The following is a 21,648-nucleotide window of genomic DNA, read 5'->3' on the forward strand; positions in this document are numbered from 1 at the left end:
CGTGAACCTTGACCTCTGCCGACCTGTCAAGCTTGAATGGCGTGGTTCAGCCGCTAATCTCCTCTCTTCTGACACAGTGGAATCTCTCCCAGGGAATCACTCCTCCCTGCTTTCTTAAGCCGATCTGCCCTTCCTTCGCAGCCGGGCTGAAGCTCAGAGCGGCTCGTTTGTGCTCACAAACGCGGCGCGGAAGGTTTTCATTTTTGAGAGTGAAGCAAATGTCAACAATGAAATTCGGCGGCTTTAACGTACAGCTCTAACAAATTAGGCCTTTGAAATTTTAATCTGCTCTCCTGCATAGCGTTTCATGTGAAAAGCTTTGGATGATTTTGAAGCCTGGTTTCCCTTTTATTTTCTTGCGGTGCAGTGTTTGTCTGCTTATAGTCTCAAAGCTGAAATTCCAGCTCTACAGAGACTTGTAGGAAGCGACAGGCCACACACTGCACTGTGGCTTGGTTGTATATTCGTTGATATCAGCTTAAGTGATGAAAGGCTTTGTGTTTTAATTCAATAAGTTATAGTGTGCTAGACATGTACCAGAATGATAAACCATGGATGTTTTGATCTTAGGTTTGTATTTTATCTGCCATAATTAGATGCTCGTTGGATCGTAACTTCACAGTTTAGAAGTAGTTGAAATTCCATTGTGATATGAGGTTTGTAAGCAAAGGCATCTGTTACTACAGCTGCCATTGCTAAGGAACCTGGCATATGAGTGGCTGCCTACAGTAACATATGAGCATAATGATTAGTCATTCAGTATAGTACATCCACACCTTTTATGTGCTTCCTTTGATTTCACAAGTTATCACAAACATGTGAGTTTTAATCAAATTGTTCTTATGAAGCTCATCTGCTTCCATCTGTTTCTCTTCCCCTTCAGCGAAGCAGGAGAAGAAAGCTTCCTGAAGATCTATCGATCCCAACGCAGAGATTGGTGGCGTGACATGCACCTGCAATGCACTGTGGGAAGAGAACAAAGGAGAACGGGACTGTCGTTGACCACAGCCAATCGAGAAGCTGCCCTGAAAAGAAGTCCGCGCGGTCCAAATTGTAGAGGAAATGATTAAAAGCCACAAAGAGCTGATCCCCACTGTCACCGCGTCTTATTTTGGACTGTTAATGGAAGGCAGGGAAATTGTGACAGCACGTCGCAGAGCCTTGTTATTCAGGACGTCCGTTGAAGCTGGATTTACGCTTCAATTAATTATTGATGGCGGACAGCTTACGCGCCATGGCTGTCCTCTCCCGTTTCTTGTCGAATTTGTTTCCGATTCTTATTCATGAACACAGATCAAAGATCGCCTTCCTATCTGCCGCTACCTGGCAGCAGAGAGATTATTTTTTGTATTTTCAATTGCATGCCTTTGATTGAGGTGAACCCAACAGTGACCGTGCGGCTAGAAAAAGTACTGCATCATTCTGTTACAACTGTCTTTTTGCGACAAAAAAACTGCTGCTCTGCGATTCATTTTAACATTTTAATATTAGATTTATTAATATTTCTGAGTTTGGAAACTATAGAAATAATGACAGCATGCACAGCAACCGTGAAAATAACTACAATAATGCAAATGCAATATTGATTTAAAATCAGTTGCACAGGGTCAAGCATATCTCAAATTCAAATGAATTTAGTTATCTATTGGGATTATTTATACACAGTAAAATGTCGTTCAACACTATCAGAGTTATGCAAGTCCATTCTGGCTGTAGTGAACTCATATAAACTCTGTAAGACTTGAATTAGCACTGAACATCTTTCTGTGTAATGCCCAATTCCTTTGGAGACTATATTTAAATGCAGTTGATTGGCTTTTGCGTCTGTGAGTCTGTCGTGGTTCGTTGCATAAAGGCTGTGGGTTTATCTCAGCTCATTGTCTACGTGCAACAGTCACCAGATTTGCAGATGTGTAGGTTTAAATCCGAACGCTCCCAGCATTGCTTCACCTCCGTTCAACTTAGGGGTGTTGCTGTAATTCTGACGTGCATCCGTCTTAATCCTAAATCTAGCACTCCCTTGCAGTTCACCTAAATGTGTTCCCCCACATCCCTACCTGCTGCTTTTTCCACGCTTTCTGTGGCATCTGGACGATGTCCCGAGCCCTCACATTTTGCGTCTCACAAAAAAAGTTCCTACTTATAGGGCTTTGGAGTGGATAAGCAGAGACTCGGTTGCACACAATAAATGTCATGGAGCTTTTCCTCCCGCAACATCTCCTGGAATGAATGTCAACCCGTTCAATAAAGGCGTAATTTAAAAATGTGGTCAATGCCTTTTCTTTGTCTTTGAAACTGCAGGATTGTGTTTTTGATTGTATTTAACTTAAATGCTTTGGACCCAATCTGCACATCAAAGTTTTATTTTAAAGTTCTTAAATTGCCTTGTCATATGCTATGCCCAAGCACAGTGGATTTCTGTGAACGTTCAGACAATCACAGGCCTGCCTGTCTGTCTGTCTGTCTGTCTGTCGGTTGTCTGCAGAGGATCAGTTTGTCTGTAAGACCCCGGCGATAGCGGACATCGTGATCCTGGTGGACGGCTCCTGGAGCATCGGCAGGATAAACTTCCGCCTGGTCCGCACGTTCCTGGAAAACCTGGTGAGCGCTTTCAACGTGGGCTTTGACCAGACCCGGATAGGTGAGTCATACCGGCTTCTTCGTCAAGTGGTTGTCACCGTTACACCATTGCCATACAATGTCTGTGGTCTACTTGGAGACTGGTTCAGTAACCTCACAGTTGAGAGATTGCAGGTTCAATTCCCAGCTTAGCTGTACTATATTTAATACTCAGTTACTGTATATCCTCATTCATGAAACAGCTTCTCTCCTCATAAATTGGGATGCATTCCAATCTTATGAGTCATTTAAACTGACAGTTTTTGTTGGTGCCTTTACTGCATTCAGTGTTGGAAAAGCTGTGGTTTTTGGTTGCACATTATTTTACAGCAAAGTATGGTTAGCTGAATTGTGATGCCTATTAGTCAGTAAATCAATCAACCAACGTGCCAGTTCATGAGCATTTTATTTTCTGTACTGGTGCAACATTATCATGTTGCCACATTGTCATAGCGCTCATATCCTGAGCTAGAAAGTGAGGAGCGACTATTTCGGTTTTCAGCATCACATGACTATAAATAAAAATTCCTCTTAGATGCAGACTGGGAAATATCTGGCTATTAAAAGGCTGTAAAACCAATGTCTACCTATTGTATGTGTTAATTGCTTAGGTTTCAGAGTCTGTGCACCAGGTCTAATCTCACTGTAAGAACATACAGATGATAGTGGCGTTTGGGTGACATGGACTCCTGTGTGCAGGACTGGCTCAGTACAGCGGGGACCCCAGAATGGAGTGGCACCTGAACACCCACACCACTAAGGAGACTGTGATCGAGGCGGTGAAGAACCTGCCGTACAAAGGAGGGAACACGCTGACGGGTAACGCTTCCCACCTTCTCTCAGTCCTCTCCCGTGTCTGTGATTCTGTTTGCCTCAGGAATCGGGACAAAGCTTCCACTGAAACTTGTTTGGTGGTGTCTGTTCTTTGAGGACTCATTTTCCCATGCTCTTCTCTTGTTACCGGTGGTCTGCTTTTACTCAGTAGTCTGGAGGGTTAGATGACTTAATCTGACACCTGAAAATCATTGGTTTGGTTCCCGACAGAGTCATACCGAAGGTTTAAAAACGGCACCTAGAAATGCGTGTTTACTGGGGCGTGTTTTCCCCCGAGAAAATTTAAATGCGATCAAACCGTATTATCCGGATTCTCTTATGTTTCCTTTTAAAGCCGCTTTTGTACCAGGACTGACATGATACAACACGGTGTGGCATCTTAATCATGATATCATTACTGAAATATCTCGTATGCCACGATTACCCAGCGAGGGCTCCAGTGTCTGCAGGCCTGACGTGACTCTTCCTGACGTGCCCTGGCACGGACGTGGTATGAGATTCCGCTCAGGGTGTCATTAGCGAAACCTCTCGGATGTCCCGCTCTCCTGTAGAACGTTCCGGTGTGTTTTTTGCAGGCCTTGCGCTGATGTACATCCAGGAGAACAGCTTCAAGCCCGAATCCGGCTCCCGAGAAGGCGTTCCCAAAATCGGTATTTTGATCACGGACGGCAAGTCCCAGGATGATGTCATCCCCCCAGCCCAAAGCCTTCGAAGCCAGGGCATCGAGCTGTTTGCTATTGGTATGAAAACAAGCTTTAATAAATCTGGAAAATGGCATTTGCTTTGTCGTGAGCCCTTTAGAGTGCATCAAGCTTTGTATTCTGTCTGTGCTCGTGACATGCTGACATTTATTTACAAGAGTCAACCCAAAAACACCGCAAGTTTAAAAATCGATTTTTACAGAAAAACACTTGAATGAAGCTGCTATTAGATTTCCTGTTAAACGAATGCTCGTGTAACCCATCAATCTGCTCACCCTATGGTATGATTAGTTAAGTTTAGACAAGTTTTACTTTTCCTGTGTTTATTTTAGAATGCAAAAACAGGGCTTTGATTTCTCTGTGGCCATCATATTGTTATTAGTATATTATTTGTACTTTCTGCTGATTTATTGGAGACAAAACATGAGCAATATTAATCATAGACCAAAGTGCTTGTTTATGCATGTTTCATGTGTAGCTTGGAAAATAATCGCAATAACAGTAATGGTGTATTTTAAACTACTGGGGGTTTAGTGTAAATAAATATGGCTTCCTACCGTGAAAACTCCCCTGACTTACTTTGGCCGTAACAAACACGAGAAACCCTGCAGCTGCGGATGGGGACCGGGGGAGACGTTGTGATTTGCCTCGCTCTCTCTCTCTCTCCCTCTCTCCGCGCGAAGGCGTTAAAAATGCGGACGAGAACGAGCTGAAGGCCATCGCGTCGCCGCCCGAGGACACGCACGTGTACAACGTGGCCGACTTCACCATCATGAGCAGCATCGTGGAGGGCCTGACCCGCACGCTGTGCGAGCGCGTGGAGCAGCAGGACAAGGAGATCAAAGGTGAGCGCCGGTGGCGGCGCTCCTGAAGAAGCAGGCCTCTGCTTCACCTAAATGGTCTTTTGCCCTAACAAATCTGTGAATGTCCCACTGTGCATTTTTAGCCATGCACAGATGCATAACATCATGTCTTACAACAGTTAGGTGTCCTTTTTTGTTATTGGTGAGTCTGATTTGTGTTGCCGGTTGCTACACAGGCAGTTGTAATGCAGTTGGTTAAAGTCAGGCATGTGTGCTAGGCTGAGACAACTGTCTGGTTAGGGCAGAGGTATGTAAGGTGGATGGCACCTTCATTTTTCCCATTCATTTAAAGTTAAATGCCATCTGAATACGGCGGCACACTGGCTAGCTTCTTTTCATGGCCTAGTGCTTAATGAACAGGGGTTTTACTCAAAAGCTTCCAAATTAGATTCCCGATTAGAGGTAATGTTATTCTGAATTTCAGCAATACTTAATCTGAAAGGCTGTCGTAAATTAGTTTTATTAGTTTTCATTTTATCTTATAAAAGCATATATTGTTCATAAAGACATACTCTACTATGCAGTTCTTTCACAAATTCAATTCAATTCAATTCAATTCAATTCAATTCAATTAACTAAACTTTATTTATCCCCGAGGGGCAATTAGTTGCTGGGCATATCAAATGGTGTACCATCTAATTGTCAGATTTAATTCAGTTTTAAAAAGATTCAAGATTCAATACTTTACCAATACTTTTTTCAATGGGAGTTTGGTGCACTGCAGCTTAAAGGTACAAGACAGTCCACAGCACACATGTAATACACACGCATACAAGACAATACTAATAAACATGCTGTAGTATACCAATAAAAAGTGTTAAGAAATGGATAAAGAATAAAGTAAAATAGAGAACAGAGCTCTAAAGTGCAAATTCAAGTTGCATAGTGTGGTTAGACTGGGTCACTGGCTTGTTAAGAGTGTTTTCTACAGGGTAAGTGTTATTTTTAAAATCTGCTAGTTTTGGTACGAATGGACCTCCATCACCTCCCTGATGGAAGCAGGTCAAAGGCAGGACAAAGGCATAACTGGAAATTTGGAGATCTTCTGTAAAACTCTAGAGAAAATATTCTTCTAGTAGATAACAGTTTGTGAGACTTCCTTTTTCATTATTCATAATATCTATTTCCTGTGTACTTTTCCATTTTCCACTTCATTAATTTTGGTGTGTGTTTTCCTCTATTTAATCAAAATAATCTTTCAGAGCATATTTGATTAACTGATAATGTTTGTGTAGTTTCAGAAAGGCTGTAGACTTGTGTCTTATGTGGTAATTACCACATGCCCGGCAGAGAGTATCACTCGAGGCTGAGGTCATGCGAGCGTGAAGGGCGTGTTTTTCTTCCTACGAAGTGAAACGTGCGCACGTGTCCTTTTTAGGAGTGCCCGGCGCTCCGACGTCTCCTGGTGCGCCTACGGACCTGGTGACATCGGAGGTGACGGCGCGGAGCTTCCGCGTGTCCTGGACCCCCGCGCCCGGGGAGGTGAAGAAGTACCGCGTGGTGTTCTACCCCACCCGGGGGGGCCAGCCGGACGAGGTAACACACCCTGATCTCACGATGGCGGGGTGCCCTCGTTCTTTTTCACGTCAGTCGTCTCTGTACGAGCGATGATTACAGAACTTTTAGTAGACAAAGGCCGCAAGGTCGTCCGCGGGTGTCCATTTACAACCTTTTGAGAGGGCGTGGCAGTGCTTTAAATTACTCCGGATGTTCTTAAAGAGAAAATCTGGGGTACACCTAGGATGGGTTTCGGATGGCAGGGAAACTCAGGGACAGTGTTTGGTTGGACCTGCCGAGCCTTCATAAATCAAGGTTCCATTCAGACTAACTTCCTCCAAAACAAACACTTCTTGGAGTTCATTAAAGTGTGAAAATGTTCCAGATGTTTATTTTCATTTCCCATCCAGACCTGTGAAATAACAAATAACCGAAGGTGAACTATGAATACTCAGCTGATTAAATATCCATTAATAACGTTGAGTAAAGTAAACGTGGTCCACTGACGTTTGTTTACAGGTGGTTGTGAGCGGCGGTGAGACCTCGGTGGTCCTGCCGTACCTGAACTCTCTGATGGAGTACCAGGTCGCCGTCTTCGCCGTGTACGTCAGCTCCGCCAGCGAGGCGCTTCGAGGCACCGCGACTACCTGTGAGTTCCCCCTCCGTGCCTTCGCACTCTCACTCTCCTTCTTTCTCACCTCTCAGTTTCACAGCTCCCGACAAAGCCGCTTGGTGCCGGGGCTGAGAGCAGCTCGAAAACAACTCATTATTTTCATCTTCGCGTGCCTGAAAAACACCTCTCTGATTTACTGTCTTTTTGTTCTTCGCCGCTATGCTAAACGCGATGCGCGGTATTTCTGTCAGCGGTGATTCAGAAGCACCTGGTTCAATTCACATTGAGCGCATCGTTCATACAGGCACGGAGTACGGCTACAGACGAGCTTTCACAATCCCCATTCACAAGTTTGTTTCCCTGGATCTCCAGCTTGTCATAACACAGTCTGGTCTTCCCCTCCCAGCGTCTCAGAAACAATGTTCCGGCACGTTCCGTGTCTGTCCGAGCTGTCAGACAGCCAGTGGGGATGAGCTGTCTGCAATTGCCTTTGTCCCTTTTCTAGACTGGTTTCCCTTGCATGAATCTGTTGGGTGGAGAGTCACAGAGCTGAGCTGGTGGGGTTTGGGGTCACTGGGGGGGTCAGGATGACGTGACGCCCTTTTCTCTGTCGGACAGTGGCCCTGCCCATGGTGAACAGCCTGGAGCTGTACGACGTGTCCCACAGCAGCATGCGTGCCCGCTGGAAGGGCGTGGAGGGCGCCTCGGGGTACATGATCCTGTACGCCCCGCTCACCGAGGCCGACGCCGCTGACGAGAAGGAGGTGAGGGGGCGGGGTGAGGGAAGGAGGATGGGGGCGGATTGGGCAGTGAGGCTATTGTAAATGATTCGATAGGTCGTGGAGATGTTGTCTGCAGTTCCCTTTCTTGCGCCATGTCGTGAATCCACCCTTTCATCTAACAGGTCACTTCAGCAGTCTCAGGTTCTGAGGTGATTAATTAGCACTTTTCCCATCTGAAATTCAGGAGGGACTGCCCTCTGTAGGGGACTGTGGCTGAAAAGTAGTGGCTCTCGAGTGAAAGTTTGCGCTGTCGCTTTAAAACTTTGATCGTGAAGGATTTTTACCTCAAGTGTTCTACGTGTTGACAGCTGTCTCTGCCCAGGTGAAAGTGACTAACAGGCCTTGTGTCTGTACAGGCAAAAGTGGCTAACAGGTCTTGTGTTTTTGATCATGTGAAAGCGGCTCCAAACAGGCCTTGTGTTTGCGTGCAGGTGAAAGTGGCAGAAACTGTGAATGATGTGGAGCTGCAGGGGCTGACCCCGGACACAGAGTACACGGTGACCGTGTACGCCATGTACGGCGAAGAGGCCAGCGATCCCGTGACCAGCCAGGAGACCACGCGTGAGTCTGCTCCGGCATGTCATCCCCTGCTGTGCATGGCCTTCAAGAACTGCTCTCTGAATCTGAATAAGTAAAAGAAAATTCTGCAGAGCTAGGTGTGAACAATGCAACTGAGTGTGAACAGCTGTCCCTGGAGCTCTTGCTTTTTGAAGATGTATAACAATGGAGGCGGAAGTGAAAGGACATGTTTCTGTCCCAAAAAAGCTTTCAGGAATGCAAAGGAAATGGGAACGTGGAGATTTTGTCCCGAGAATGGGGTGTACTGAATTTAGCGGGGCTCGTCGGCTTGTCGGCCATTTTCGTGTTGTTTCTGCAGTGCCGCTGATCCCGGCTCGCAACCTGCGGTTTTCCAATGTTGACCACAGCTCGGTCAAGCTGACCTGGGACGCGGCCTCCCGGAAGGTCAGAGGTTACCGCATCATGTACGTAAAAACTGACGGGACACAACCAAATGAGGTGAGCTGCGATGTGAACATTTTACCGTCTGTCAAGGGTGGGTCTAATACATGTGTAATATAGCAGACTCATTCAGTCTTTTATGGTTTAATACATGTGTAATATAACATACTCATACAGTGTTGTGTGGTTTAATGCGTGTACTGTATAGTATAACATGCTCATATAGTCTTGTATGGTTTAATGCATGCGCACAGTTTGTCATACATGCACATAGAGCTTACTCGTGGAATCGCTTTTGGCCTACCTGTATAATAAAGCTTTTTGTTCTTCCTGCTATGGTATAATATCTGTGTAACAGAGCTTACTAACCCAGTCCACTGTGGTGTGACCCAGATTGAGGTGGGTCCGGTGACGACCCAGCAGCTTCGGAACCTGACGTCACTGACCGAGTACACGGTGGCCATCTTTGCCCTGTACCAGGAGGGCCAGGCCGAGCCCCTCACCGAGAGCTTCACCACCAGTAAGAGCTCCTCCCATTGCTATTGGCTGCAGCTCATTGACAGCGCTAGTGAGGAAGTGTTGACTTTGAGACTGAGATTGACACGTGTCTAATGTCTGTTCGCAGTATTAATAAGAGTCCAGTGGGGATAGTCCACTCTCTTAGAAGTACATTTTGGGCAGTGTACCATTACATGGCTTACTGATATATGTACTGTGCATCCAACCAGATACAGTGCTGAGGTTTAAAATGGACTCGCATGGCTGCAACAGCAAGAGCAAACAAAATGTTTAGAATCTATTAACATAACATAACATAATATAATGAAGAGAACAGGCCATTCAGCCCAACGATGCTCGCCATTTTCCTAAGTAAATTAGTGCTCTGATTACCTACAGACTAGATAGTATCTAACACTGAATCAAGCCTAGTCTTGAAAACCCCCGGAGTTTCTGCCTCTACTGCATGACCTGGCAGGCTATTCCACACATTGACTACTCTCTGTGTGAAAAAATTCTTCCTAATATCTGTATGGAATCTACCTTTTGTCCCCTTGTTCTATGGGTCACACCGTTCTTTTGCTCGGGGTCGCCTAGTGGTTATCATGTGGCTAATGTCACATGTCTCCTGCCTCTCACTCAGAGATGGTTCCAGAACCTCTGGACCTGAGGACCAGCGAGGTCTCCACCAACAGCTTCCGGGTCGGCTGGAAGCACCCGGCCTCGGACGTGGTGCTGTACAGGGTGTCCTGGACCCCCATGACCGGGGGGGACACTAAGGAGGTCAGTGCCGCCGGTGCCGCCCTGGGAAGGCAGGGCGAAAGGGTGGCAGTCGAACGGGGTTGTTATCAAATGCCTTCCACGTATTCGATCTGAACGTACGCTCGCTTGCCTCACTTTGATTTACTGAGAAATGTGTGCTTGTCTTAACAAGCACATTTTGGCAAGTTCACTTTTTGTTTACTGGCTTGTGAAGAAACAACCTTATTGTGAATCAAAGTAAAGGTCAAAGGTTGATTGACTTTAGGCCATTATTACAGCTCCGAGGCAAAACTAATTAACGTGGAATAAGCTCAGGTAGCCTCTAAAATGTAAATGAGTTCATTAAACTCACACAGCATTTATGGGTTCAGCAGAAATCAGTAGTAAGAGAAACAGAGTAAAATGTATCAGTTATTCTGGCATTTTACTGTGTGGAAAAAGGACAGTGGAATCATGAGTTCCCTCCAGGTCTGTGAGGGCAGATCGCTGCGAGGTGGGGGGTGGGGGGGTGGGGCGGGGCTGTAGTTCGGACAGCACCCCCCTCCCCCCGGCTCTGCTTGTCTGCCCTGCATCCTCCACCTGGCTGTGAGTGGGGCGAGCCTGAGCCTGTGGAGCTTCCGATAAAGCTTTAGGAGTGCGCTCTCACACACTCACACTCCTCAGAAGTGCTCCTCAGGGCGGGCCTCGCGGCTCGGCGGCAGCCGTGGCGCTCAGCTCGGCCGGTCGAGGCGGGCGGACGCACGGCCCACGCGCAGCGCTCCGAAACGCACCGTTTGATTCTTCGCGGCGGTTTGGGATTTGCCCCAGCTGCGCTTTACAGATAGCGGCGCGGGTCAATATGTTTACCGAGAGCGGCCGGAGCAGAAAATGGCAGGCGGGGCGGGGCGCGCTGTTCCGTCGCTGTGAACTGAAACCCCCCCACCGAGCTCCGACGCAAATTAGCCTGAGAAAGATTAGCAGATGCTGACCTTCCTCAGAGATGGCAGTGCATTGTTAATTTTTGCTATTGTTAGTAAAACACTGTGCTGTTTGTGTGTGTGTGTGCACGCGAGTGCGTGTGTGTGTGTGTGTGTGTGGAAGCTCTGAAAATCGTATGCATTTGAGTGCATAATTGCCTCTGCCGCTGTGGATTGCTCAGTGATTAGTTCTGCATCTGTGTGCTGCAGATGCTTGTGAATGGAAAACTCAACACGTTCCTGTTGACCAGTTTACGGCCTCTCACAGAGTATGAAGTGTCACTGTCTGCCATCTTCAGAGGGGAAATGGAGAGTGACGCTGTGGCCGTTATAGAAACAACAGGTCAGAGAAGCTGGGTTTAACTGAACTTAGATAACCTGAATGTCAATTTTAAATTATTTTCCTTTCATTTTGTATTCTTTGACATTGTAGAATTTCTGAAGTACATACATTCTTATTTCTACAATACATTTCTTGCTATAAGGATCGGTGCAGTATTTTTCCTGAGCTGAAGAACTCCTACTCTTTTAGGGGTTAATTGTTTGAAGGATAATGTGAAAAGTTTGTTCATCTGACATGCAAATGTCTTAACCAATCAAATCTCCTTGTATTCAAGTGCAAAGAACAACAACTGTGCCCGCCACTACCGCAGGTACGGTTATTTTAATAACTTTATTTACCCTTTTTGGGATGATTTTTTAAACAGTAAAATGTTCACGTTAATGTAACTGTCAGATACAGTAAATTAAAATAACTGTAAAATAAATTACAGTGCACACTTGGCCCTTACTGGACTCAACTCTGTTATGCTATTTCAAAATCATATTGCCAACTGCGATTTCCTATATGACATTCTGTATGTATGAAGGTGTTTTGATTTATGTGTAGCAATTGATTTGGCTCTTGCTGGTGTCTGTATGATGCTGTAGTGTGTATACATGTGACGTCATCTGATGCTGTGTTACATTAAGGTTTTAATATATATATATGTCTATATGTCACGGCAGTCGCTACTATGTGTGATAGTGTTACGTTGTGGATAATGTATGTGTCCTTTATAGCTTTTGCACTTGTATGTGGCTGTGTTGTGTTTTGTGGCGCTACGTTGTGATGTGTCACATGTGCAGAATGTGTGTGTCGTGCTAATCGTGCTAATCGTCTCCTGTAGTGGTGCGCACGGGAGTGAGGAACCTGCGCATCAGCGACCAGACCACCTTCAGCATGCAGGTGTCCTGGGAGCTGCAGGACCCGACGGTGCGCCAGTACCGCGTGTCTTACATCAGCGCCCGGGGCGACCGCGCAGAGGAAACGGTGAGCGTGGTCTTTAAACCCCTCCCCTTTTCCCCCTTCCCTGCCTGAGAGGCAAGCTGCCCGGCCACACCCCCCCACCCCCCCCCCCCAGTTCCTTTACTTGGACTAAGATGACTCCCGCTATGGGATGGCTGAACTTCATTTGCTAGTCAGTTCAGTCTTAACTTGATTGGCTGTGATGAACTGCCAGAACCCTCTGAGAGATGGCCTTGGTTCAGAAGCTCCAGTTTCTGTGTCAGATTCTGTCTGCAAAAATTCTGTCTGAATTTTCACTGTTGCAAGCTCATCAGGCATTGTGATAAACATCAAAGTAAAATCATATGCTATTTTTTAAATGATTGACCTCTGCATGCACTTTATGAAAGTGTGAATTAAGGTGTGAGTACTAATGCTTTTTCGATGTAAGTTTTTTTTAGATTTTAAAATCAAATGGTTTTGCTGATCTGTTTGATATTTTAGACTCGATAAGTATGTAATATTGCTGGAAAAATGTGGGAATATAAGATCTGTCTCTGACACTACACATGAAAGAATTCATTTGCTATTCTTTAAAACTAAAGAAATAAGAACTCCTCCAAGAGGCGAAGACTGTGTCTGTTATTTACTTGTGATCTCAAATGTAATTTTGGTAACTGAGACCATGTGAGAACATGTTGAAGAATACTGTCTGTGGGAACTCTTTGTGGGACCTATTTGTCACACACTGGAATGTTTCAGCACCACAGGCCTGGTGGACAGTTCCACTAACATGAACTCGGTACAGGAAAGTCCATCCCCAAAGAGAAGCTCAGCTGTTCAAACATGGCTTAATTCTGTTCCTCTGGTAAACTCCTGTTGTAGATTGGTTGCAGAAGAGACTATGAATATTTTATGTGTGGCCCATGCATTATAAAATCTCATTTCAAGCAATTAAATTGCATTCAGTCTGATCTCGGCCTGGACATTCAGACAACCAGAAATGCCAAGTATATTTTTATTATTTTTTATTATGGATTTGTCAGGCTGAATACTCTGGCTTGTCATGATCATGAAAATACATGGACAGCTAAGGCTAGAGGCTGCTTGCCTGGGAAACAAACACAGGAGTGAGGCCACAAATGTCTAGAACGGATAAACAACGGCAGATCCTTTTTCACTTGATTACTGCTTCAATATAATGGACAAATATCATAGTATGTTAGCCTGTACATTTCATCTTATAGGTAGCAATAGACGACTGAGTGTTTGAATTAAGTGTATAAGAAATTAGGTTTATTGTTATTGTAGTTTTGTGGTTTCATATTCATGAACCTTCCTTCCATATGCCGAGGCAAATTTGAGTACGCCATGTTTTAATTTCCATATATTTATTGTTTCCAAAACATCCTGAGCAATGAGTACATAAGGTTCTTGAAAAATTGTTTTCATAGTGTTGTGTTATAACATTGGCATAATATTTAGTGACTTTGAAAGAGCATTATGCAGCAGCTTGGTAGAGCAGATACCAGACAGCAGATGTTCACTGTACCAAAGTTAAAATAAACAACATTATAAATTGTTAATCTGCCTAGCTGGCGCTAACAGGACTAGTACAGTGAAATTTTACATTTTTGTGTTTTCTTTGTCTGCAGAATTAATTTTTTTGTCCTTGATTATGGTAAACTACTGAAGTGTCGCAATAAATGATTATAACCATTGTTCAACTTAAATACAGGAGTGAAAATGTCTGAATCTTTGCCAAGCTTACTGTGCAAGTGCCAACATCAAAGGCCTCTGTTGTGCAGTGAACTATTTGATTTGCTTGATTCCCTGTTGCCTGGGAACAATATGGCATGTCAATCATATGCATCACATCGACAGGCCACCCATTTAAGGTCACAAAGGGAGGGCAGGTCACTGTTTTCTTTTCATTTTCAGGATAAGGTGGGAAAGTTATGGCAGGAAAGTTGTAAAAATTGGCAGCAACTATTCAAATCTGAGTATGAAACCTTAGTCAAATGGAAGTGTCAGCCAAACACAGCGACTAATTCTCTTTGTTAAGATAACTGTTCTTTTAGTGCTATTAAACCATGCTAGCACAAAACCACTCTGACAAAGAAAGCAATGATTGGCTTTCTTATTCCATAGGGACACTACTTGGGCCCTTCTGGGCTGTTGAGTACTGTTTTGGAACTCTTCAGAACCGTCTTATCTGAACCCAGCCTGGAAGCCTCTTAGATGCGGATAGACTGAAACGCAGAGGGAGCGTGTGAGCACCGGAGTCTGTTGCTCAGAGATCAGTCAGTCTCCAGCTCCAGTCAGGCAGCAGATCTGCTCAATCGATGACCTGTCAGCGGTTTAGATTATAATCAGCAGAATGAATCCCCCCGCGTTCTCGTCGAGCTCCCAAGCACGTTGGTGAACCCCAGAACCCTGAGTGGGGGGGGGGAGGCGCCGCTCTGCCTCGCCTGGTTGCTGTGGTAACTGCTGCATGTGCTGCGGAATTTTGACTCGGATCCACTGTCGTTCAGGTCATGGTGCCCAGCCCCAAGAACACCCTCCTCCTGCAGCCCCTGCTGTCTGACACCGAGTACAAGGTGACCGTCACGCCCATCTACGCTAATGGCGATGGCTCCAGCGTCGTCCGCATGGGCAAAACCTGTGAGTGTGCCTTAAAACTGTACATTTTAAAGAGTTTGTATTTGCTTATATATTGCTACCTATAACTATAACCAATATATGCATAGAATAACCTGAGCAGAGACTCATTTGTGCTGGGTGTGTGGTCCGGAAGTCCAATACCATTTCATCAGTTATTGTTTTTCTTAGAGCCTTTGTTTTCCTATGATTAACAGCTAATAGCATAATTTTGCCTCTCAGGTCATTATATTTATTGTAGGGTAGGGAAGAACTAATAAACAAAGCTGTTAAATGCTCTGGAGTCCCCTTTATTGATTTAGTTCTTTACTCGTCACTTTCAGATTTGTAATCAAACAATTCACATGTGGCTAAAATTCAGATTCTCGGCTTTTATGAGGTATTTCTATACACATTGGTTTCACCATAGCCCGCCAGTTCAGGGCACCATAATGTTTGGGACATATTAATGTTATGTAAATGAACGTAGTCATGTTTAGTACTTTGTCGCACATCCATGCAATGACTACTTGAAGTCTGTGATCCATAGGCATCACCAGGTGCTATGTACACTTCATGGCCAAAAGTATGTGGACACCTGACATCCAACATCTCATCCAAAATGATTGCCATTAATATGAACTTAATCCACCCTTTGCTGCTATAACAACCTCCACTCTTCTGGGAAGGCTTTGTACTAGATGTTGGAGCATTGCTGCCGGGATTTGCTTCCATTCAGCCAGAATAGCATTAGTGAGGTCGAGCACTGATTGGGCGATTAGGTCTGGCTTGCTGTTGGCTTTAGAAATGATCCCAATGATGTTGGATGGGGTTGAGAGCAGGGCTCTGTGCAGGCCAGTCAAGTTCTTCTGCACCATTCTCAACAAAATCATTTCTATATGGACCTCATTGTGTACCCTGGGGCATTGTCATGCTGAAGCAGGAAGAGCCTTCCCCAAACTGTTGGGGAAGCACAAAATCGTCTAGAATATGACTGTATGCTGTAGCATTAAGTTTTACCTTCACTGGAACTATGGAGTCTAGCCCAAACCATGAAAAACAGCCTTAGACTAAGGGGTGTCCAGATACTTTTGGTCATGTAATGTATCTTCTCTGGTGATGCTCTGCCAGGCCTGTACTGCAGCCATCATCAGCTCCTGCTTGTTTCCGGGGGCTAGTTGCCTTATGTTTTCTCTCCAGCATATGAAACGCATGTTCAGTTGGATTCAGATCAGGTGAATGACTTAGCCAGTCGAGAATTTTCCGCTCTTTGGCGCTGAAAAACTCCTTTGTTGATTTAGCAGTATGTTTGCGGTCATTGTCTTGCTATAGGGTGAAGCGCCGTCCAATGAGTTTGGAGGCGTTTGTTTAAACTTGAGCAGATAAGATACTTCTGTACACTTCAGAATTCATTCTTCTGCTGTCGGCTTACATCATTAATGTTACATCATCAATGAAGACAAGTGAGCCAGTACTGCCAATACCTACAGCTACTGGCTCACTTGTCGTCATTGATGATATAACATTAATGATGTAATCTGGCAGCAGCAGAATGAATTCTGAAGTCATAGATGAGGGAGGGTGCTTTGGATCTTGGGCAGCTCCTTTTGGATTCCACACTTTGCTCTTTCCATCACTCTGATCCAACATAATTTTAGTCTGATCTGTCTTTAAGACACTTTTCCAGAGCTCTGCAGGCTCTTTTAGGTACTTCTTAGCTAATTGTAACCTGGCCATCCTGTTTTTTTGACTAACTAGTAGTTTGCATCTTGCAGTATAGCCTCTGTGGCTCCGTTCTTGAAGTCTTCTGCAGACAGTAGTCACTGACACATCCACGCCTGCCTCCTGAAGAGTGTTTCTGATCTGTCGACAGATATGTCTGGCAGGTGTTTGTGGGGTTTTCTTATGGTGGAATTTCTTCAGTCTTCAACAATAGAGGTCTTCATTGGCCTACCGGGTCCTTGGCAATAACTGAGGTCAACAGGGCTCTCTCTCTTCTTAATGATGTTCCAAACAGTTGATTTTGGTATGCCTAAGATTTGGAATATGTCCCTGACAGCCATTTGTTCCAAACATTATGGTGCCCTAAAATGGGGAGCTACGTATAAATGCTGTAATTGCTACATGGTGAAACCAACTTGTAAAAAATACCCTTTAATAAAAGCTAAGAACATTTCACCACGTGAAATGTTGTATTGCAAATCTAAAATTGTGGAGTACAGAGCCAAATCAAGGAAAAGTATGTCTTTGTCTCAAACATTATGGAGCTCACAATATTTATTTATTTATTTATTTATTTATTTGAAGTACGTACGAGTGTATGTCCAGTCTGTTGTCCCTAATCCACAGGAGACAAAGGGTTTTGTGGGTGTATGATAATGTCTGTCTCTTTGAATGGGTCTTCATTTTCACACTGATTTGTTGTTTTGCAAATCTGAAGAGAAAGTGAAAAACTGCAAAATGATTAGAGGGGTGATTCAGCTTAGCTCTCCTGTAATAAAGTTATATAAAAAGTGTGTTTCATTCGATCACCCATCTCGTCCACTGTCCAGAGAATTTCATCTGCATCGTCTGCTCTGGGTGTCTGTACAGAGTGCCCAGATTTAGGACTGCTGGGGCTTGAGGATCATTCATCCCCAATGCTATAGCTATACTGAGTGCTGAAGTGCTAGCCCTTTTCTGCTCTCCACCACTGATTTTCCCGAAGTCTAACTTTGTCAAGCGGCCCTACTGTTTGTCCACATTTCATTACTGGTTTGTAGCTGGTATATTGTTAACGCCACTGCCTTTTCCCTTTACTTCTATTGTATGTGCAGTGTGGCGTTTGTTTAATGCTGCATACGAATTGCCCTCTGGGGAGAATAAAGACTGAAACTGAAACTCTTGTCCCTGTGAAGTGCCTCTCTCTGCTCCCCGGAATCTGAGGGTGTCTGAAGAATGGTACAACCGCTTCCGCATCACCTGGGACACGCCCCCATCGCCAACCATGGGCTACAGGATAGTCTATCAGCCAATCTCCGGTAAGTACCAGTGCAGACCAATCTTTTCATATACATTGACGCATTTCAAACGCATTAATTTCAGTCGCTGTGTAAAAGATATCTTTAAATGGGTGGTTGTGATAAATGGTGAGGGGCAGTACTGTGTGCCAGGAAATGAAAGAGTTCACAACTTGACAAACGGTTTCCAACTCTGTGGGACCGGAGAGCAGTGATTAGTTAAGAAAGAGTTGTGACGGAGACCATTATGAGGAGAATATTGCTTAAAACACTTTTGAAAATGGGAAATCTATTGAAGCTCAGACATAAATTACTCTGCACTCCTGTATTGTTTGAAAAGAGAAAGGAGAAAGTCATTTCACCCACCTACATTCACTTGAGTTCAGTGAGAGCAGGGGCCACCAAAAGCAGAGTTTTAATTTTGACTGTGTGTTTGCCTGTGCTTTTTAATTTGTAATAGTCCCCATCCAAGCCAGTGGAAATGATTATTACTGAGAATGTCGCAATTGGGTGAATGTCCATGGTGGGTGTGGCCAGTGCAGGGCAGAGTGTTGATGGTCTCCTGTGTGCAGCACCAGGACCCGCCCTGGAGACCTTTGTGGGCGAAGATGTCAACACCATGCTGATCCTGAACCTGCTGAGCGGGACGGAGTACAGCGTCAAGGTCATCGCCTCCTACACCACGGGCTCCAGCGACGCGCTGTCCGGCAAGGCCAAGACACGTGAGTCCACGGCGGGGCCGGCCCGAAACATGACCTCCCCGTGCCTGTCAGCAGGGTTGGATCATAGAGCATGTGAACTGTATGTGGCACAAGCTATTGTGCGTGTGTGTGTGTTCCAAGAGCCCTATTAGAAAATAGATTGTGTGAGATCCAGTGTGTTCCAAGAGCCCTATTAGAAACCTGATTGTGTGAGATCCAGTGTGTTCCAAGAGCCCTATTAGAAACCTGATTGTGTGAGATCCAGTGTGTCCCAACAGCCCTATTAGAAAACAATTCCTAACAGCCTGCTTAGACACTGGCCTGATTTTTACATGTCCCAGTATGACCTTTGACCATTGCAGAACACCTGAACCATTGCCTGCAATACTTATCCCTAATTTGTTTGCCTAATATTGATACTGTACAGTACAATGCAGTATTTGTGGCTTTTTGTTAAGCTCTTAAAGTTACCCATACATCATACTGTGGTATTAATGGTTGACTTTTAAATCAACTGAACTTTTCATAAATTTGCTCTTGTCTTATTTCGCTCTAATAATAAGATTACGACTATGGTGATGTCAGATAAACAGCACTGCTTAAAAGTTTATCTTTGATGCTCACATACAGTATAGTGATTGAGGTCCTCTTCTGACAGATGATGGTAGATATCAGATATATAGATAGGATGTGAGTGTAATCGTATGACTTTGCATATAAATTTGATATCACTAGATGAATGAGTAAGTAATATGTCTGTGATACTCTCTTCAAACATGAAGAGATAACCTTCCACCCAAATCCAATAATGCCTGTATTTCAAAACAGCATTGTCTTGGCAGTGTGTGAGCATTGAATATCCTTTTTTAAATCTGTTAAAATAAACAGCGCACCAATAGCTTGTTCATGGGAAATTATTTCATTGGAATTCAGTGTTAAGTTTTTTAAAATAAGTATTCAAAATTGAATGTTGGATCCAGGAAGCTGACTGCAGTAAATCATGGGCCGTACCTGTGTGCTTCATGTACATCTGTATGCATCATGCATTGCATGAGGTGTATGCATATTGTATGTGCACATGTTTAAATAATGCAGTTGACTCTAATTAGTTCTACAGTGAGCTCCATCAATTATGTCTAGCAGACTTGAATCCCTTTATGCATACATATACTGGTCATTAAAATAGATTAAGAAGATTATATTTCTGAGAAATCTTCATTAAGACTGAAAGGAGTGTTCTTGTTGTTTGTCCTATTTTGGCATATTTTCATTAGCATTTTCTTTGCCTGCCCTTCAAACAAAATAATATTTCTCTGTAAGATCTTGCCCCCATTCACAAACGCTTGAATATCTGTGGCATAATTTATGGTAGAAATGTCTGTTGTATCATTAACTTTAACATGTTCAGGAACCAGCCTTTTAATCTTCATTACTCATTTAATTTAATTTCAGCTAGTTTGCTAAATTAAATCAATACTGTCGTCAGCATCATGAATTGAAGGTAAGTGCCAGAAAGTGTGGTTTATTAAGGCAAAGCACAAACAATTTTGTAATTAAAAACAGAATTGGAATTGTTTCAGAAACATATACATCATGACTGTATTGCTCATTGTTTTAAAGTGTGTTTTGGCCCTGGTCTAATCTGTCAGGAACATGTTTTGTGTTCCCTCACAGTGTACCTGGGCGTGACCAACCTGAACACATACCAGGTGCGCATGACCAGCATGTGTGCTCAGTGGCAGCTGCACCGGCACGCCTCCCTCTACAGGGTGGTCATCGAGTCCCTGCTCAGTGAGTACGCCTTAACGCGCTAACGTTTCTCTGCCAATATAGCAGTGCTGTTACAGAGAGAGCCTTGTGTGTGTGCGTGTGTGCGTGTGTGTGTGTGTGTGGTACACAGCACCAACAGTGTAAAGTACTGAAGGTTATTGGTTCAAATCCCTAATGGGATGGGATGTCTGCTGGATTACTTTTACTGGTAAGAAACAGCACCTCATGAATGCATTCCCAAGGACACATTCTCTGTCCCCCAGTTACCTGAATAATTTGTAAGAATAATATCTATTATTCAAATCTGGCTGTGTCGTAGATTTGGATGTTGACTTGCCAGGGAAAGGCTGGCTATCTGTCAGACAGGGATTGTGCATCATTATAAATTTGTCTCAGTTGATTTCTGTTTTATTTCCTCTTTATTTTTCTGCACAAAGGATCCTGTCTGACAGTGATTCTTTAAGCTGTTCAGTTTTTAAATATCTCATCATCTGCTTAATCCTTCGTCCCCGTCTGTATGTGTGTATGTCTGATCACAGCTGGAGATTTCTGTCAATATTGAGATAAGATCTGTCATTCAGTGGCTTCCTCTCATGAGCATTGGACGTAACAGGCTTTATTTAAGAGATTAAGTGGAGATATTACAGCAGTGCTTGTGTGTGTGTCTCTGTGTGTGTTTGTGAATGGGCCCGTGTGTGTGTTGGAGGGAGGGTAGATGTGTGTGTGTGTGTGTGTGTGTGTGTGTCCGTGATTACAATTAACAGCCTCCTCACCGTCTTGGTATTTCATCAAAATGTGGTTTGACGGGACATTAATAGCAGAGTCAGTTATGTTCTTTAAAGCTGTGGAGCAAAAAAAAGGGACTCTGTTTGCCCTGCTGATTAATTTGAGATGAGGTGGCATTAATGGAAGTAATTGTAGCCTGCCACATTGTGTCTGTTCAAAAACATGAAGCAACAAAGAACAGAAACATCTTTCATGGGGCTTTTGTTTCAAGTGTTTGATGCTTTGAACCTGTGTAGTTCTTATGCTTCTCGGTTCTTATCTTAAAAAACAGAGTAAAACAAAAATTTGGAGCAGAACAGCGAGGAATTGTTCCATATGACTTCCCTTTCAAAGTGGTTTAAGTGAAACTAATTGTCATTCTACAGACTACGCTCAGAACCGAAAATAGTCTCTGGGTAAT

At 44.1% G+C, this 21,648-nt stretch overlaps 1 protein-coding gene across 7 annotated transcripts in view; it reads left to right on the plus strand.

Moving 5' to 3' along the window:
* The window catches only part of LOC135261501 (collagen alpha-1(XIV) chain-like), a 71,831-nt gene that overhangs the window by 18,214 nt on the left and 31,969 nt on the right, over positions 1-21,648 (plus strand). For all 7 annotated transcript variants that reach the window (XM_064347851.1, XM_064347849.1, XM_064347848.1 and 4 more), the window contains 18 exons: positions 2,486-2,641; positions 3,319-3,438; positions 4,029-4,193; positions 4,838-4,999; positions 6,396-6,553; positions 7,034-7,163; positions 7,746-7,891; positions 8,341-8,470; positions 8,787-8,926; positions 9,263-9,389; positions 10,011-10,150; positions 11,296-11,428; positions 11,703-11,738; positions 12,255-12,397; positions 14,887-15,016; positions 17,890-18,012; positions 18,564-18,713; positions 20,367-20,483. In XM_064347851.1, the coding sequence (XP_064203921.1) occupies positions 2,486-2,641; positions 3,319-3,438; positions 4,029-4,193; positions 4,838-4,999; positions 6,396-6,553; positions 7,034-7,163; positions 7,746-7,891; positions 8,341-8,470; positions 8,787-8,926; positions 9,263-9,389; positions 10,011-10,150; positions 11,296-11,428; positions 11,703-11,738; positions 12,255-12,397; positions 14,887-15,016; positions 17,890-18,012; positions 18,564-18,713; positions 20,367-20,483 (2,406 nt within the window). The remainder of the gene's footprint in view (positions 1-2,485; positions 2,642-3,318; positions 3,439-4,028; positions 4,194-4,837; positions 5,000-6,395; positions 6,554-7,033; positions 7,164-7,745; positions 7,892-8,340; positions 8,471-8,786; positions 8,927-9,262; positions 9,390-10,010; positions 10,151-11,295; positions 11,429-11,702; positions 11,739-12,254; positions 12,398-14,886; positions 15,017-17,889; positions 18,013-18,563; positions 18,714-20,366; positions 20,484-21,648) is intronic.

Source organism: Anguilla rostrata, chromosome 8, assembly GCF_018555375.3.
Source record: "Anguilla rostrata isolate EN2019 chromosome 8, ASM1855537v3, whole genome shotgun sequence".
NCBI lineage: Eukaryota > Metazoa > Chordata > Actinopteri > Anguilliformes > Anguillidae > Anguilla > Anguilla rostrata.